General features: G+C 50.1%; 1 protein-coding gene across 1 annotated transcript; it reads left to right on the top strand.

The window, feature by feature from the left end:
• The first annotated feature begins 8,372 nt into the window (after window positions 1-8,372).
• On the top strand, window positions 8,373-13,134 carry RXFP3 (relaxin family peptide receptor 3). Its single transcript, XM_083466133.1, has one exon. It carries the CDS (start codon window positions 9,251-9,253, stop codon window positions 10,613-10,615), a length of 1,365 nt encoding a protein of 454 aa, XP_083322259.1. The 5' UTR covers window positions 8,373-9,250; the 3' UTR covers window positions 10,616-13,134.
• The last annotated feature ends 4,633 nt before the right edge of the window (window positions 13,135-17,767 follow it).

Below are 17,767 nucleotides of genomic sequence, written 5' to 3'. Positions count from 1 at the left end.
GATGGGAAAATCCACCCCTCTTTTACCAACCAACTTTTAAAAGGCTTTTTTTAAATTTTCTTTTTGCTAGCCTGTCATAACTTTTCTGGCTGGTCTACTTCATTGTGTAATGTGATAATAAAGGTTTTCTTTTCCATTTTAACAGAGAAAGCTTTTGAAAAGAAGTATATTAAGGAGGAAACAGGACAAGAAGCTACAAGCACTCAGGTTCCCTGTTATGAAGGCACAATTCTCAGTCGTAATAATGCTTTAATTTTATTGCAAGTGGCTGGAGAGTCCTCAGACTGTTATGCTAAGCTGTAATCACCTCCTCTTGCTTATTCAGTGCACTATAGACTTGATAATTACGTCAGTTATTACTCAAGAATCATTGACATTGCTACCCCCCATGATGCATATTAACTCTCTACGCTAATGATACTTTTTCAGTTGTAAAGATTGCAACTCTCACCTCCAACTCATACAGAAGAGGGTGCTCTGTTTGCAAAGCTTGGAAGTATTCAGCTGTGTGATAATGCTAGCAGATGGAAGACCAACAAAGTACACCAGGTAGAGCACATCTGTTCACAGCTAGTGTGAGATTTGAAACAGGACTATAAATCTGATTCACTTTCCAAGCAATTAAATCCATTCATTCAAATATGAATCCTAAGTTTCTGGGCAGGCTAATTGATCTAGAACAGGCCTGCTTTGTCTGCTGCAGAAATATAGCTAATCCAATATGCAAATTATTAAATATTGATTTTAGCAAAAGATCAGGCTCTCCTCTGGCAATCATTAGTTCTAGATATATTGAAGGCCTTTGACTGCCTAGAGTGGGGGCAATCTTAATCAGAGTACTTACGAAAATGAAATTTGACCCCAAAATTATTTATTTTAGTAAAGCATTCAGCTTCAAAAGCAAGATTAGAGTTAACAGTCTCAATGTGCTGGTCCCGGGGGGGGGGGAGGTACTAATACCGTAGCCGAAGTTCAGTCCAGAGTCACTAGCAGGGTAGACGATCATGAGATGAGACGCGAGGTCCGAAACAGGGAGCCGGGCGGGGAAGCAGGAACGCTGGTAGGGCAGCAGCAGGAAGCCAGGCGGGTAACAGGAACACTGATGGAGCAGAAGCAGGGAGCCAGGCGGGGAACAGGAACACTGGTGGGTCAGCAGCGGGCAGCCGGGCGAGGAACAGGAACACCAGAGAGTCAGGAGCAGGAAGCTGGGCAAGGAACAGGCACACTGGGAGTGCAGATCTAGGTCTGGGTAAAGCAGGTACTCCACAACGACGTTGCTCCCGCAACCTGGGACCGGGCTGCCTGACCTTTATCTTCTCCTAAGGCCGGGGGCGGTCCCGGCCCCCAGGAGCCCCGCCTCTCCTGGCCTTAAGGCGAGCACGCCTCCTGGGAGAGACCAGTTCCCTTCGCCTCTCTGCCCTAAGCCTCTGCAGTTCAGGAGAGGCCGAAGGGTTACTGGGCCCCGGGGGAGGCTCACCTGTAGCCACTGAGTCCTCCAGCACCTCTGGGGCCAGAATGGTCTCACCTGGTGCCTGCCCCTGAGGATCTGGCACAGGTGCAGGCTCCTCAGCATCTAGGCCTTGCCCCAGTTCAGCCGGCCCTGGAGGCGGGGACTCCTGTGCCGACTGGGATTCCTCCGGTTCACTCTCAGACTCGGAATCCCAGGCCATCACACCATCCCCCCTCCCAGGCCCCCCCCTCAATTGAGGGTCCGGACCCGGCTTGTTGGGGTATGCCTCATGAAACTCTCGGAGGCAGGCAGGCGCGTGGACGTTGGCCGTTGGTTCCCAGGAACGGTCCTCCGGCCCATACCCCTTCCAGTCTATGAGATACTGCAGCTTTCCCCTGCGGTATCGGGAGTCCAGAATGCGTTCCACCTCGTACTCAGGCTCTCCCTGAACCAAAACTGGCTGCGGTCGGGGATGGTTCGGGTGGAACTCGTCGGGTGGGGCCACCGGACTCAGAAGGGACCTGTGGAATACCGGGTGAACCTTCAGGGTTGCTGGCAACCGGAGACGGAATGCCACCGGCGAGACCTGGTGCACGATGGGGAATGGGCCGGTGAAACGGGCGTCCAGCTTCCGCGAAGGTCGAGAAGGGTGGAGGTGGCGAGTGGAGAGCCATACTAGGTCACCGACGTGGAGTTCCACCCCCACCTGGCGGTGGCGGTCGGCCTGGACCTTGTACACCTCCTTGGCCTGGTGCAGCTGCTCCATCAACAGCTGTTGCTGGGACTGGAGCTCCTGAAGCCACTCTGTCACCGCAGGGACCGCAGATGCCGGCAGCACATCCGGAAACAACCGTGGATGAAAACCGTAGCTGGCCTGGAACGGGGTCTGCTGGGTGGACGCATTCACCGCGTTGTTATAAGCGAACTCCGCCAAGGCTAGGTGTTCGACCCAGTCATCCTGCTGGTAGCTGCAGTAACACCGGAGGTACTGCTCCAGCACCGCGTTCGCCCGTTCCGTCTGGCCATCAGTCTGTGGGTGGTAAGCAGATGAGAGACAGACCTCTGTTCCGAGGGCCTGGTGCAAAGAACGCCAAAACCGGGACGTGAACTGAACGCCACGGTCGGACACCACACGCTCAGGTAGGCCATGCAGGCGGAAGACATGCTGAAGGTACAGCTGAGCGGTTTCCTTAGCTGAGGGTACGGATGGGCAGGGGACACAGTGCACCATCTTCGTGAAATGGTCGGAGAAAACTAGGAGGCAGGTGTAGCCCCGAGACGGGGGTAGCTCCACTACAAAGTCCAGAGAAACTGTGTGCCAAGGACGTGGTGGAACCGGCAACGGCTGAAGAAAGCCGGGGGGTCGCCCAGTAGGCCCCTTGGCCCGCCTGCAGACATCACAACCAGCGACGTAGCGAGCCACGTCAGCCTTCAGACGGGGCCACCAAAACTCACGGCTTACCAGATGGGTGGTCCGATACCCCCCAAAGTGCCCCGCTGCTGGAGCATCATGGGTCATCCGGAGAACCTCAGCCCGCAGCGGCCCTGGTGGGATGTACAGGCGCCCGTGGTGCAGCAGAAGACCCTGATGCAAGACCAGCCCTGGATACTGAGGGCATAACCCTTCGGCCAGTTCCCGGAGTCGTCCCTGGGCCCAAGCGTCGACCCACTGCTGTTCCCGCACCCGAGCCTGCAGTGGCTCAACCTCCTGGGTGGCCAGGAATGCAGCTGGTGGTAGAATCGTGGTGGGTACTGCTTGCTGTACCGTGTCTGCGTTGTCTTCAGGTTTCCGGGACAGGGCATCCGCCTTCTGGTTTTGAGAGCTAGGGATGTAGCGGATCCGGAACTGGAACCGGGAAAAGAACAACGCCCACCGGATCTGCCTTTGGTTCAGCTTGCGGGTGGTCTGGAGGTACTCCAGGTTCCGGTGGTCGGTTCTCACCTCCACCGGGTGTCGTGCCCCCTCAAGATGGTGGCGCCAAACCTCAAAGGCCACCTTGATGGCCAGTAGTTCCCGCTCCCACACGGTATAGTTACGCTCCGCTGGAAGGAGCTGGCGGGAATAGAAGGCGCAGGGTAAGAGTGGCGCTTCCGGTCCGCACTGCTGAGACAAGACGGCACCGAGAGCCGTACTGGAGGCGTCAGTCTCTACCACAAAGGGTCGAGAAGGATCCGGATGCTGCAAGATTGGCGCTCTCTGGAAACAGGCCTTCAACCCTTGAAATGCCTCCTCTGCCTCCTTGTCCCAGGAAAACGGCGTCTTGGGGCGCAGGAGCCGGGTCAACGGGGAGGTGCGATGGGCATAATCCACAATGAAGGTCCGGTAATAGTTGGCGAACCCCAGGAAACGCTGTAGTTCCTTGCGGTTCCGAGGTGCCGCCCATTCTCGAACCGCTGCCACCTTCCCAGGATCCATCTGCACCCCACCTGGTGAGAGTCGGTGACCCAGGAAGTCCACTGACCGCTGATGGAACTCGCACTTGCTGAGCTTTGCATACAAACGGTGCTCGCGCAAGCGCTGCAGCACGGTCCGGACATGACCCTCGTGGCGCACCGGGTCACGGGAGTAAACCAGAATGTCATCCAGGTACACCACCACGTACTTGTCTAGCAAGTCCTGGAACACGTGGTTGATGTACCGTTGAAACACAGCAGGCGCGTTGCACAAACCGAAGGGCATAACCAGGTATTCAAACTGCCCGTACCGGGTCCCGAATGCTGTCTTCCACTCATCCCCGGCTCGGATCCGAATCAAATTGTAGGCACCCCGGAGGTCTAGCTTGGTGAACACCTGCGCCCCTTGCACCCGCTCCAGCAACTCCGAAATAAGGGGCAAGGGGTACCGGTCTGGGATGGTAATTTTGTTCAGGGCCCGGTAATCATGGCAAAGGCGGAGCTCCCCACATTTCTTTTTAACAAAGAGCACTGGCGCAGCAGTGGGCAAGGTAGAAGGCCTAATGAACCCACGCTCCAGGTTCTTGCGCAAGAAGTCCTGCAAAGCCTCGCGCTCTGGCTCTGTTAAAGAGTATAAGCGACTCACCGGTAGGGGCGCTCCGGGCTGGAGGTCTATGCCGCAGTCAAAGGAGCGATGCGGCGGCAGCTGGTCTGCCCCCCGTTCCTCGAACACGTCGTGATAGTCCCGGTACTCAGCGGGGAGCGTTGCAGCAGCCTCCTCAGTGGGCGCAGCTGCTAGCATTTCAGCCTCAGCAGGAGAACTTGGGTCTGGGAAGTGTACAGTCCATTTGACCCAGTCAATCTGCACATTGTGAGCCTCCAGCCAGTCCATCCCAAGCACCAGGGGGAACCGGGGCATGGAGGCAATATCCAAAGTTCGCATCTCACGGTGCTGCTGGAGACACAGGACCAGGGGCTGGGTCTCCTGAGTAACGGCTCCCGAACGCAGGAGCCTTCCATCGATTGCCTCCACCTGTACCGGTTCTGGCTTGTTCTGAAGTGGCACCCGATGATGGGCAGCAAAAACAGCGTCCATATAAGAGCGGGTTGCCCCCGAATCCACTAGAGCATGGGTAAGGATCCAGGGCCCACCTGGAGGGTATAGACGTACCGGAACCATGAGGTGTTGTAGTTCAATTGGTGCGGCCCCATTCTGTGCGGTTTGGGACCCCAGGTAGCCAGGGCCATCGGCTACTAGGGTTGGCGGTTTCCCTGTGGCTGGCGTTTCTCAGGACAGGACCGGGCATAGTGTCCACTTCCGCCTAGGACTTGCCGATCAGAAGGTTGGTGGTTCAAATCCCCGCATTGGGGTGAGCTCCTGTTGCTCAGTCCCAGCTCCTGCCAACCTAGCAGTTCGAAAGCACGTCAAAGTGCAAGTAGATAAATAGGTACTGCTCTGGCGGGAAGGTAAACGGCGTTTCTGTGCACTGCTCCGGTTCGCCAGAAGCGGCTTAGTCATGCTGGCCACGTGACCTGGCCAATAAAGTGAGATGAGCGCTGCAACCCCAGAGTCGGCCACGACTGAACTTAATGGTCAGGGGTCCCTTTACCTTTACCTTTATCCATCTACTATCTGAAACCAAAGGGGCTCATTGGTTGCCAGGTGTGAATTCCAGCCCCCAGCTCTCCTACCCCACTATTTAAACTGTGTTTTTGCTTTTTATTACGGCATATATTTTTGTGTTTTTATATTGTAGGCTGCACTGTGATCTTCGGATGAAGGGCGGTATATAAAAGTAATAAATGAAATTAAATACATATAGCCAATGGACCGTTTATTTTTATTGTGCAACAAAATCTATGACCAGCTGGAAGACTCTTTGGGAAAGTTGGATAAAGACTTGATGCCAAGCACTCGCTGTTCACAACCTTCCTTGTAGTTTCAAGTGTACCAGCAATGATTTGTGTATATCACAGCTTTCCAACTCAACAGAAGTGGCAAAACTGTAACCTTCCTATCAGTCGCTGATGCTATGGGAAGGAAGAATGTGGTGGATTTGCTTCCCTTTACTCCTGCGACCTCTAGTGGGTTATGTTTAAACAACAGCCAGAGTTCCCTTTTGAAGATCTGACTGCTGTAGAAAAGAGACTATTGGGTTGATGCTTTTAACTTCAGCGAGCCCTCCTAACAGTCCTTAAGCATGCCAGAATGCCCAGCCTGCTGCTCTTGAGGTCTATAATCGTTAAAGCACTATCAATCACCATCACATTGTTCTGCTGATAATAGTTATGATCATTACCATTTTATTAATCTCCCCATTCTTGAATAGTGTCATTAGCCAGGACTGAATGTAGTTGCTTAGATGCTTGATCATCATCACTGCTATCATCAATGAGTAGGGAGAAGAACATTTCTGAGTTTTTATTGCTCACAGGGAAATGGGGCAGGATGCAGACAGTCAGTGAGCAAAACGCAGTGCCATAGCCCTCGGTAGCAAGGGCAAAAAGTGTTTGCAAGGCTCCTTAGACATATTAAAGGTAAAGGGACCCCTGACCATTAGGTCCAGTCATGGCCGACTCTGGGGTTGTGGCGCTCATCTCGCTTTATTGGCTGAGGGAGCCGGCATACAGCTTCCAGGTCATGTGGCCAGCATGACTAAGCTGCTTCTGGCGAACCAGAGCAGCACATGGAAACGCCATTTACCTTCCCACCAGAGTGGTACCTATTTATCTACTTGCACTTTGACATGCTTTTGAACTGCTTGGTTGGCAGGAGCAGGGATTGAGCAACGGGAGCTCACCCTGTCACGGGGATTCAAACCACCGACCTACTGATCGGCAAGTCCTAGGCTCTGTGCTTTAACCCACAGCGCCACCCACGTCCCAAATTTAGACATATTAGGAGGTGTGAATATTGTCTTCTCTGCTCCATCATCCATATCAATGGCCAGTCAGCTTCTGGTCCCAGTTACTGGCTTTCATATATTTATATATTCAATTTTATATTTATATATTCAATTTTATATTGTTCAAACCATGTATTACCTCCTTCACCACCATTAGTGTCCATGGAGGGTTATATAATGCTTAAAAGCCTGATAAGACAAGTGCAGTACAAATATCAATTGACAAAGGTTAATAAACAGCAGCAATGATAAAAACAATCTGATCATCCAAACCCTAATAATTGTGCAGTGGTCCTGAAAGCCTGATAAAACAGGCATGACTTCACAAACTATAATAATGTTGGTCCCACACTTGGAAGGGCAATCCAGAGCTGCTGTGCCACCAAAGAAAATTATAGAGTCATATAATTGTAGGACTAGAAGGGACCACAAGGGTCATCTAGTCCAACCATCTGCAATGCATCTGTCCCATACAGGGATTGAACCTGCAACCTTGGCATTATCAGCACCATGCTCTAACCAACTGAGCTATCCCCTGTAGACATCTGCTTTAACCCTGGAGACAGGGGAGAGAGCACAGCCTCTGTGGAAAACATGAGACCTACTCTGAGGAAGATCTGTTTCAGCAAGGGACTCCATGGAACCTGCATGGGATACTCTATATAGAACTGCCTTCAGAAAAGGTTGCAAGGCACACCTATTCTGGCTGGTTTTGGATTTGGCTGGTTATATGTTGTATAGGGTGGATTCTGAGAACCATAGTTTGCCATCCTTAGAGCAGACTCTTTGAAATCCATGGAATTAACTCAAGCCACGCTGGTTTCAGCAGTCTACTCCAAGCACAGCTAACAGTGCAATCCTAACCATGTCCACCCAGAAGTCCTACTGAATTCAATGGGCTTACTCCCTGGTAAAAGGGTTTAGGATTTTGCTGCCAAGGAGTGTGGTGGAGTCTCCTTCTTTGGAGGCCTTTAAGCAGAGGCTTGACAACCATATGTCAGGAGTGCTCTGATGGTGTTTCCTGCTTGGCAGGGGGTTGGACTCGATGGCCCTTGTGGTCTCTTCCAACTCTATGATTCTATGATTCTATGATTCTAGGATTGCAGCCTTAGTCTGGATCCAACCTATTGCTTTTATATTGTCTTTGAGGGGGTGGGCTATTGGGTGGGGTGGATTTCTTTTGTTATTTTAAAACTTTAAAAGGTATTACACTTAAGGGCTCTGACCAGTTTTTAAACATATTTTTAAAATACTGAAGGTAAGTAAAATGTACCAGGGTTCAAGCTATCATACCTGCTGCCTCATCAAAGTGTCCTGAGGGCTGCTTGTGATTACCTAGTGGCCTTGGAGAACCCCAGTTTTCCCCGTTTCTCTTTAATTTTGCAGAGTCCTTTGTCACTCCATGTTAAAATCCGGGGTAAATCATACTGCATGCACATGAGGTTGCAAAATAGGAGACATAATAAAAAAGGCGATATTGGAAGACACGTGTCTGCAATAGGCAAACACGGGATAAGTTGATTAATTCTCTCTCCCCCCCCCCCTCCATTTGCGGCATGGGGAAACGGGCCCCACCCCACAAGTATGGAAAAGATTTTCTCAAAGCAGGAACACGCGCTCTGTTGAAAACAAGAACCCGTGGAGGTTTCTATATCAAATTTACAGTTTAAAATACAAACACTGCCTTTGTTTGAACGCAAGGATCTGTGCGTTGCCCATGATGGTGATGGTTTTCATGCAGAAAACCAGTGAAAAGGAAAGGAAGGAAGAAAGAAAAGCACACTGCTGGCATCCCGGCGTCAAAAATAAAACCATTGGTGAAGTTCTGTCAGTCGGATATTTCAGCAGTGCCACTTAATTTGGCTGCTGCGGGGCAAGAAGTGGGACAGAGGCGGGCGCAACTGGCGCTACCTTTTCGGCACCTTGGAGAGCTCCCCGGGCGCGTAGCTGCGCGCGCACTCTGAAGCGCAAGCAGCGGGGGCAGAAAGGCAGCGCTGTATATGAATGACTGCACCGGAGCGGAAGGCAGCACTCGGGCGGCAGTTGCGGCCAGATCAGAAGGATCCGGAGAGGCTCCGCTTCCAAAGACCAGCGAGACGCCGTGCCCAATCCGAAACCCGATTCCTATCCCAGCTCCTTCTGTGCAGCCGGCAAGAGGCATCCGACAGGGTTGCTTTCTGGAGATCACCCAAGAAAGTCAGAGCAGCGACTGGGTCACTTTGCAGCGAATGCATTTTTTGGGGGGTCTGTCTGCCCACCGCCTTTGGATCTGAAAAGCTCCTTTTGCAACCGCCTTTGGATCGGTGCTGGTGGTTTGGCAACGCGATCCCTCCTGCCACCTCGTCCATGTGAGTTTAGCAGAACCGGCCGGCAGCGCCCCTTCCTCCTTGTGAAAAGTTCTCTGCAGGATCCTCGCTCGGGACTTTTTTGGAGCCGCCCTCGTTGCCTTCCAGCTCGGTCGGTGGGGTAGAGACGGGCCGAAGCTCCCGTCTGCCATGGGATGATGGATGCCCCGTGTGACTACAGCTACTGCTCCCTGGCCGCCAGCATGAAGGACGTGGAGCCCGGAGACTCGCTGGGCTCCTTCTTCTCCAGCTTCCTCGAGGAGAGGCTGTCGAGCAACCGGAGCAACGCGTCCCTACAGGAGCTCTGGAGGAGCCTAGTTCACCTGGAGCGAGCCGATGGGCCGCAAGGCAGCGGCTCGCTTGTCCTGAGGGTCTTCATCTCCACCATCTACTCCGTGGTGTGTGCCCTGGGGCTAGTGGGGAACCTCCTCGTGCTCTACCTGATGAAAAGCAAGCAAGGCTGGAACAAGTCCTCCATCAACCTCTTTGTGACCTGCCTGGCCGCCACGGACTTCCAGTTTGTGCTGACCCTGCCCTTCTGGGCGGTGGAGAACGCTCTGGACTTCACCTGGCTCTTTGGCAACGCCATGTGCAAGATCCTCTCCTACGTGACCACGGTGAGCATGTACGCCAGCGTCTTCTTCCTCACAGCCATGAGTGTGGCCCGCTACCACTCAGTGGCCTCCGCCCTGAAGAGCAAAAGGCCCGGCGGACTTTGTGGGGGATGCACTTCGGCCAAGTGGCTGTGCGTCCTCATCTGGCTGGTGGCCATCCTGGCTTCCCTGCCCACTGGCATCTACTCCACCACCTCCACCATCTACACAGAGGAGGAGTTCTGCCTGGTCAAGTTCCCCGACAGCCAAGGCAACAATACCCCCTTCTGGCTGGGGTTGTACCATGCCCAGAAGGTGCTGCTGGGCTTCCTCTTGCCCTTGGGCATCATCACCCTCTGTTATTTGTTGCTGGTGCGTTTCATCAGCGACAGGCACATGGGCGCCAGCTCCTGCGGTCCCAGCACCAAGCGCCGGTCCAAGGTGACAAAATCGGTGACCATTGTGGTGCTCTCCTTCTTCCTTTGCTGGCTTCCCAACCAGGCGCTCACCATCTGGGGCATTTTCATCAAGCTCAACGTGCTGCCCTTCAGCAATGCCTACTTCTTCTCCCAGACCTACCTGTTCCCCGTCACCATCTGCCTGGCCTACTCCAACAGCTGCCTCAACCCCATCTTCTACTGCCTGATGCGCAGGGAGTTCCGCAAGGCCCTCAAGAAGTTGCTGTGGAGGATTACTTCGCCTTCGCTCACAACTATGCGCCCCTTCACTGCCACCACCAAGCCCGAGCATGAGGAGCAAGCCTTGCACACCTTGATGCCCATTGACCCCAGGGCTGTTTCTGCTGCTCCAGCTGCTCCTGCAGCAGTCAGCTTGCCTGACATCATCTCATATCCCCCCGGGGTGGTGGTCTACAGTAGCCGCTCTGACTTCTTGCCCACCACCACCTCGGCTGAACTGCATTTATAAGCTTAAGGGTTCTGAGTGAGACAGTGGAGTTTCCAATCTCCAGGGTCAACAAGTCAGAGTCTGTGTTGGAGCGCACCCCATCTTGGTGGAGTGGGGGAGCCAAGCAATGTTCTCCTTGGATTGTTCTATTCCCAAAGGGGGGAGGGAAATGTGTAAAAAAAGGTATGGTTCAGTCCAGTCAAAGGTGACTATGGGGTTGCGGCGCTCATCTCACTTTCAGGCTGAGGGAGCTGGCATTAGTCTACAGACAGCTTTCCGGGTCATGTGGCCAGCATGACTAAACTGCTTCTGGTACAACGGAACACCGTGATGGAAACCAGAGCGCACGGAAACACCATTTACCTTCCTGCTGCAGCAGTACCTATTTATCTACTTGCACTGGTGTGCTTTCGAACGGCTAGTTTGGCAGGAGCTGGGACAGAGCAACGGGGACTCACTCCGTCATGCTGATTCGAACCGCCAACCTTCTGATCGGCAACCCCAAGAGGTTTAGATCACAGCGCCACTCGTATCCCATAGGAAATGTGTGTAGGGCTGTTCCATAATTCAGGGAATGGGACCATAGGGAGCTGAGTCAGACTAGTGGTCCATCTGTCTCAGTATTGTCTCTGCTGATGGGCAGCATTTATCCAGGGCTGCAGACGACATTCCCTGCCCTGCCTGGAGACTGAACCAGGGACTTTCTATATGCAAGGCAGATGCTCTCCCACCCTTTCCCCAAATAAAGGTGTGTATGTGTGGCATTTAGGAAATCAGGGCCAGCCCAATACAGTTTGCTGCAGGGTGCAAAGGACAAGATCCTTCATCCCAACCCCTAGTTCTATATACTGAACGTGGCCAGATTGGCAGTTGAATTTTACTTCAGCGCCGGTGATGATGGGATAGTGGTCTTCACCACAATAGACTAGCTAGCTTAAGAGGTGCACTCTTCTGTCCTCCAGCAACCACACCTGGGGCAGCTGCTTCACTCTGCCTAATGGAAGAGCCGGCTCTGTAGTAGTGCTTCTCCATGACTGCAGAAGTTGTCTTAGGTTAGTGAGTTTCTGGACTGGTCCAAGGGAAGCAAGGTATGTAAATCCATTCCTGGGGACTTTCTGGTTTTACAGGAATCAGGAAGATGGAGTTCCTGCACCTTATGGGAGGGGGATTTGGCTGGCTATTACATCTTGTTGGGGGGTGAGAGACTTGTCTATAGAGGAAGGGCCCTCAGAGGGTTCAGTTCCTGCGGAGATGAAACAAGGTTTCTCAGGGACTTCTCCAGGGGTGGGGGACTGATGTTCTAAGCATGTTCCATGTTCTGAGTGCCCATATTGGGATCTGTGTTCTTCTTAAGGGGGCGGTTGAAGGTGAGAGGGAAAGAGATAACAGGTCTGTGACATATCTTGCTCTAATCCTGGTGTGAACCTTTGATTCAAAGGGAGAGGGAACAAGAGTTGTAGTTTTGGACGCATCTGATGAATGAACCTTAGTACATTCATATGCTTAACCAGTGCAGTTGTGTTGAAGGTGCCACAAGTTTCTTTTATGGTGTGTTTTTGTTCTGTTCTTTTTTTTTTTTTTTTTTGCTGCAACAGACTAATATGGCTGTTCTCCTGGAAATGGCTCCTCCTGGAAATATAGCACAAACATACCCTTTTTTCTGAGAGATGATTCAGTTTGCGAACTAGCAGAGGATATCTGGGATTTCAAAAGAGCATGATAAAAAATTAAAGCTGTGCTGCCAAGGTGGGAGGCTGAGACCAGATGGTGGTGCAAACTCATTTTGTGAGGAAGGTTGTAAAAGATCCAGGAGCTGACATACAACAGGCTTTTCCTGCCAAGTCTGGATTCCAGAACAGGAAAAAGCTCCTTTGAGGGCAGCATCCTGGTTCCAACAGTGGCAAGGAACATGTCCCATAAGAGGCAAAACCCCTTTCCTGCTGTTTGCTACCAGTGTTTGGAATTTGGTGGTGCACTGCCACTGCACATGGAAGTTCTATTTGGCTGTAATGACTAGTCATGTTGGTTGAGCTGCCCTTCATGGAAATGTTTAACATTTGAAGTGATTGCCCTTTTCTTGACCAGCTTCTGAAAAGATTCTCTCTCCAGTATACCTGGTGACAAAATTTCTACCCAAGACTAATTTACTACCTAAAAGTCTTGGACTTCACACTTGAACCATAGGTGACCAGATTTCCTCCTTTTCCTGACTCCCTGTTTTCAAAACCTCAGCTCTTACATTCTTTGCCACCATTTACCCCCATGCAGAGAGATAATTCTCTCCAATTTTGATTTCTATGGAATGCTCCATTCTCCATGGCTACTACTGTAGCAACACCATGTTCACACACAAGGGCTGGGATTGCACCAAAGACTGCTTGTTGCAATGTTGGAGCACGCGATTCCTGGAAATTAATGTGAACTAAAAACCTGGGATGATGTTCTGGGTCTGGGGGAAAAGGATGTTTCAAGGCAAAATGATTTGTATTAAAAAATTTCTGTATTGAAAGTATGAACCTTGTTAGCTGTAGATTATTAAACCATCATATGCATATTACATGGAGCATTCTTATTACTTCGTAAAACCTTGTCTGCAGCCAAGCATTGCCTGGAAAGAATAGGTAAATCCCTCTGCTCAGCGGAAAGACACTTAAACTTCAAGTATCTCTCTTGTGTTGATGTGTGTGCCTTTGTGTACATAACTGACTGTTCTAGAATTCTCAGATGCTTGTGTTGTCCATTTGAATTTCAAAAACCAAACACACGAACCTGGCAAGCATTCTCCTACTGCAAACACCTAACATTTCATTAACTCTGCTTAGTTGCAAAGCTGGGCATGCCTCTTTGGTTTCAAGAGTACACATCGACTTTCTTAAACAAGAAAAAAATAGAAAATGGGGAGAGGTGAATGGTTGGTTCTCCTTTTGCTCCCCAGCAACAGCAGTATTATGTGCGTGTCAGGCAAATTTCTCTCCTCCGCTGTCCACTAGATCTATGCTACCATCACATTAGCACAAACAGAAGAGTCTACGGCTCTTTCAGTCACCTGCCTTCAAGTGTCATAACTGCAAAGAACACTTCTACCACATTAGCAAATACAATGCAAGCATTGTTACTTTGGGCTGCAGACCAAAGCAAACCTCTTGAAAGGAATGCAGGATCCTGTTTTGTAACGAAGTCCATCTAGCACAGGATTCCCTCCACTTCCTGGCAACAGCTCTTCGGGGCTCAAACCCACAACCCTGAGAGTAAGAGTCTCATGCTCTACCAAGTGAACTATCCCAGCTCAGTTCTCCTTTGCCTGCATGCATCCTTCTCAAATCTGAGGCAGCCCCTAGAATAGATTTTGGGGGGCATGTTGGCCAGGGGAAAGAGAAGGGGAGAAGATTCTGTTGTCCAAGCAGAAATGCTTGCACTATGAAATAATTGCCTTAGTTATTCCCCCCATTATGTCCCAACATACAGGGTTGGAGCAAGGATCACAATGTATAAGAAGTGCCTGAAACAATTCCAAGCACTAAATACATGCTATGTAATTTGGGAGGAATATTCACCTAGCAACAGAGCTGAATTACTATGGATGTGTCTATTGCGCACCCACTGACTCAGCTGACATCGACCAGTTATTGTCAAAGTTAGATTCTGGGCTTAATTATCTCACTTGGAAGTGGGTGGGTGGGCTCCAGACTAAGTAGTCTTCCTGAGGGTAATGTATATGTTTTCATTTGCTTCAAAATGTGGTAAGACAGATGTGCTGTTTAGGGGGGCTCCTACTCAAGGACCCTTGCACATCTGCCCCAAAGTCCTGCCCTGATAGCACTCCCATTGAAAGTCATGACAAAATTCTATCATTCTAAATTTCCCACCTCATTCAAACTCCTAAACCTACCACCTTCCTGCTTCCTGTCCTCTTGTCCCCAGCTTCTCTTTTCTGGCCCTGCTCTCTTTCCACCACCATCCACTTCCTTCAAGTCCCCGTGGCATTCTGACACCCCCTGTCCTCACAGTTGCCCCTTCTCTTGACTTGCTACCTCCAGAAGTCCCTTCTTCTGCCACTCATCGGTCCACTAGGTTGGGAAACGGCTGTAGCTCAGTGGTAGAACATCTGCTTTGCATTCAGAAGGTCCCAGGTTCAATCCCCAGCACCTCCAGGTAGGGCTGAGACAGACTCTTGCCTGAGACCCTGGAGATCTGCTTCAGCCAGTGAAGACAGTTCGGAACAAGATGGTCTGGCTTGAGATAAGGCAGCTTCCTGCTCACACCCCTCAGTGTGGTTTAGCTGGTGGCAGGCAAAGGAAGATACTTCTCTGTACTGGAAGATATATATTATATAATATAATATGTGGGGTGCCTCAGGGTTCCATCCTCTCCCCCATGCTTTTTAACATCTACATACAGCCACTGGGAGAGATCATCAGGGGATTGGGTTGGGTGTTCATCAATATGCGGATGATGCCCAGCTCTACCTCTCTTTCAAATCAGAACCAGTGAAGTTGGTGAAGGTGCTGTGTGAGTGTCTGGAGGCGGTTGGAGGATGGGTGGCGGCTAATGGATTGAGGTTGAATCCTGACAAGGCAGAAGCACTGTTCTTGGGGGACAGGATTCCCTGATCCTGAATGGGGTAACTGTGCCCCTGAAGGACCAGGTGCACAGCCTGGGAGTAATTTTGGACTCACAGCTGTCCATGGAGGCACAGGTCAATTCTGTGGCCAGGGCAGCTGTTTACCAGCTCCATCTGGTATGCAGGCTGAGACCCTACCTGCCCGCAGACTGCCTTGCCAGAGTGGTGCATGCTCTAGTTATCTCCCGCTTGGACTACTGCAATGCGCTCTACGTGGGGCTACCTTTGAAGGTGACTCAGAAACTGCAATTAATCCAGAATGCGGCAGCTAGACTGGTGACTAGAAGTGGCCGCCGAGACCATATAACACCAGTCCTGAAAGATCTTCATTGGCTCCCAGTATGTTTCCGAGCACAATTCAATGTGTTGGTGCTGATCTTTAAAGCCCTAAACAACCTCAGTCCTGTATACCTGAAGGAGCGTCTCCACCCTCATCATCCAGCCCAGACACTGAGGTCCAGTGCCGAGGGCCTTCTGGCGGTTCCCTCGCTGGAAGAAGTGAGGTTACAGGGAACCAGGCAGAGGACCTTCTCGGTAGTGGCGCCTGCCCTGTGGAACGCCCTCCCAGCAGATGTCAAGGCAATAAACAACTATTTTACTTTTAAAAGACAACTGAAGGTGGCCCTGTTTAGGGAAGTTTTTAATGTCTGATGCTGTATTGTTTTTAATATTCAGTTGGAAGCCACCCAGAGTGGCTGGGGAAACCAGACAGATGGGCGGGGTATAAATAAATTATTAGTATTAGTATTAGTATTAGTATTAGTATTAGTATTAGTATTAGTAGTTGTTGCTTGAGTGACAGATAATCTAAACTGGGGGTGGGGAAAACCTGTGGCCCTCCAGATGTGATGGACTCCAAATGCCATCAACCCCAGCCAGCATGGCCAGTGGTCAGAGATAACATCTGGAGGGCCATGGCAAATCCATTCTTGGTCTAAAGCGGTGTTTTTGGACTACAGTTCCCCTCATCCCTGACCACTAGTCTTGCTAGCTAGGGATGATGGGAGTTGTAGTCCAAAAACAGCTGGATACCTAAGCTTAGGAAAACCCTGGTCAAAAATATGAACAGCCAGAATCTAGATATAGGTTGACTGCACCAAGCACACTTTGCTGTTAGATATAATCACCAGCCCTTTTTTCATTTCTGCTTTTCCACAAATCGCTTCAGTAGGTGCTGAAATGGGAGCTGAATTATACCGTTCCTGGAAGGCTTAAAATAATTGTCACTTGAGTGCAGTTGCTGAATGCCTATCATTTTTCAAAAGCTGAAGGGTGGCGGGGGTGGGGGCGAGTTTGTATGTATGGACAAAAATAAAATGAAATAAAAATCCTGTCGCAGTAGATTGCTTTTGGTGGGAGGACTGGCATTTAATTTAGTAGTAGGCATTTTTACATTTTAGGTCATGTTTTTTCAGAAGGGAAGCCTGTGTGTTTTGGGATAGACTGTCAAGAGCATTTCTAAAGAGAAACTTTTTAAAAAAGATGTTGAAAGGAGTGTGAGGTTTCTAACATTAGGGAGTAGTTCTGAATGTGGAGAAAAGCAACTGAAGCCAATTCAGTTCCCACTAGGGAGTCAGGATTCAGACTCCCTGCCTCGGATCTGTTCTTATACTATCACTTCCAGTCTGTGGTTTAATACATCATGACAGAGGTTCATTTGGATCCAGAGAGCTACCAAGTTTGTCTGGAAACGCTGCCCTAATCTTAAGGGTGTATGAGGTAACTGTACTGACCTAATGATGAAGGAATGCTCTCTGCACATGGTCAGAAACATTCTACGTTATTTCTGCATTCTCTTGAGTGGCTGAGTCCTAACAGCCAAAACAGTTTTCAGGCCAAAGGTCCAGTGAGTCCTCTCTTGATGGAAGCCCTGTCACTTTGTGGGTGTGTTATGGTATGTGTCAAAAATTTGATCAATATAGGCATCTTCCAAGACATCACCAAGAGACTGTTTATATGTATTGGTCAATGTGCGACATTCACCAGTAAATGTCTAATCTGACTGAATGCCTTCAGCAAATGTCCAAATGTAATACCTTTTCTATACCACAGATGTAAATGTGCCCCATTTACATCTCCCTCCGCCCCAAGGAAAGCCCTCATGACAAAAAAAATTCTGATATTTTCCACCTGGTCTGTTTAAATCTTTAAAATGGCTAGAAAACCTCAATATTCACAAGATTTCCCCACACTTCCCTTTCACTGAGGTGATTTCAAAGCTTGACTTGAACTGGAGACTTCCAGGGTTACACTTTTTAAGGCAAAGACAGAAATAATATGGGTAGCTCATGACTGAAGTTTTAAAAATAAATGCACATTAAAATTAAAGCAGGCATGGTGGGGATGTTCTACTTTTTATCAGAGCAGTTGTGCTAAGGGAGAGGGTGTTTAACTCTTTCTGATATAAGTTATCATCCCTTGTGCCTATATTTTTTCCCTAGGAGGGCAAATAATGATAGCTGGGGTGTGGTGTATGGAAAGAATGACAAAACCCTTTCTCACCATTGCTGCTCAAGTGAAAACAAGGGCCCCAGCTTTATAAAATACTAAAT

Source organism: Podarcis liolepis, assembly GCF_965112155.1.
Source record: "Podarcis liolepis genome assembly, chromosome: 11".
Lineage (NCBI taxonomy): Eukaryota > Metazoa > Chordata > Lepidosauria > Squamata > Lacertidae > Podarcis > Podarcis liolepis.
The sequence above is the reverse complement of the archived record's forward strand: the minus strand, read 5'-3'. Positions and strand labels throughout refer to the sequence as shown.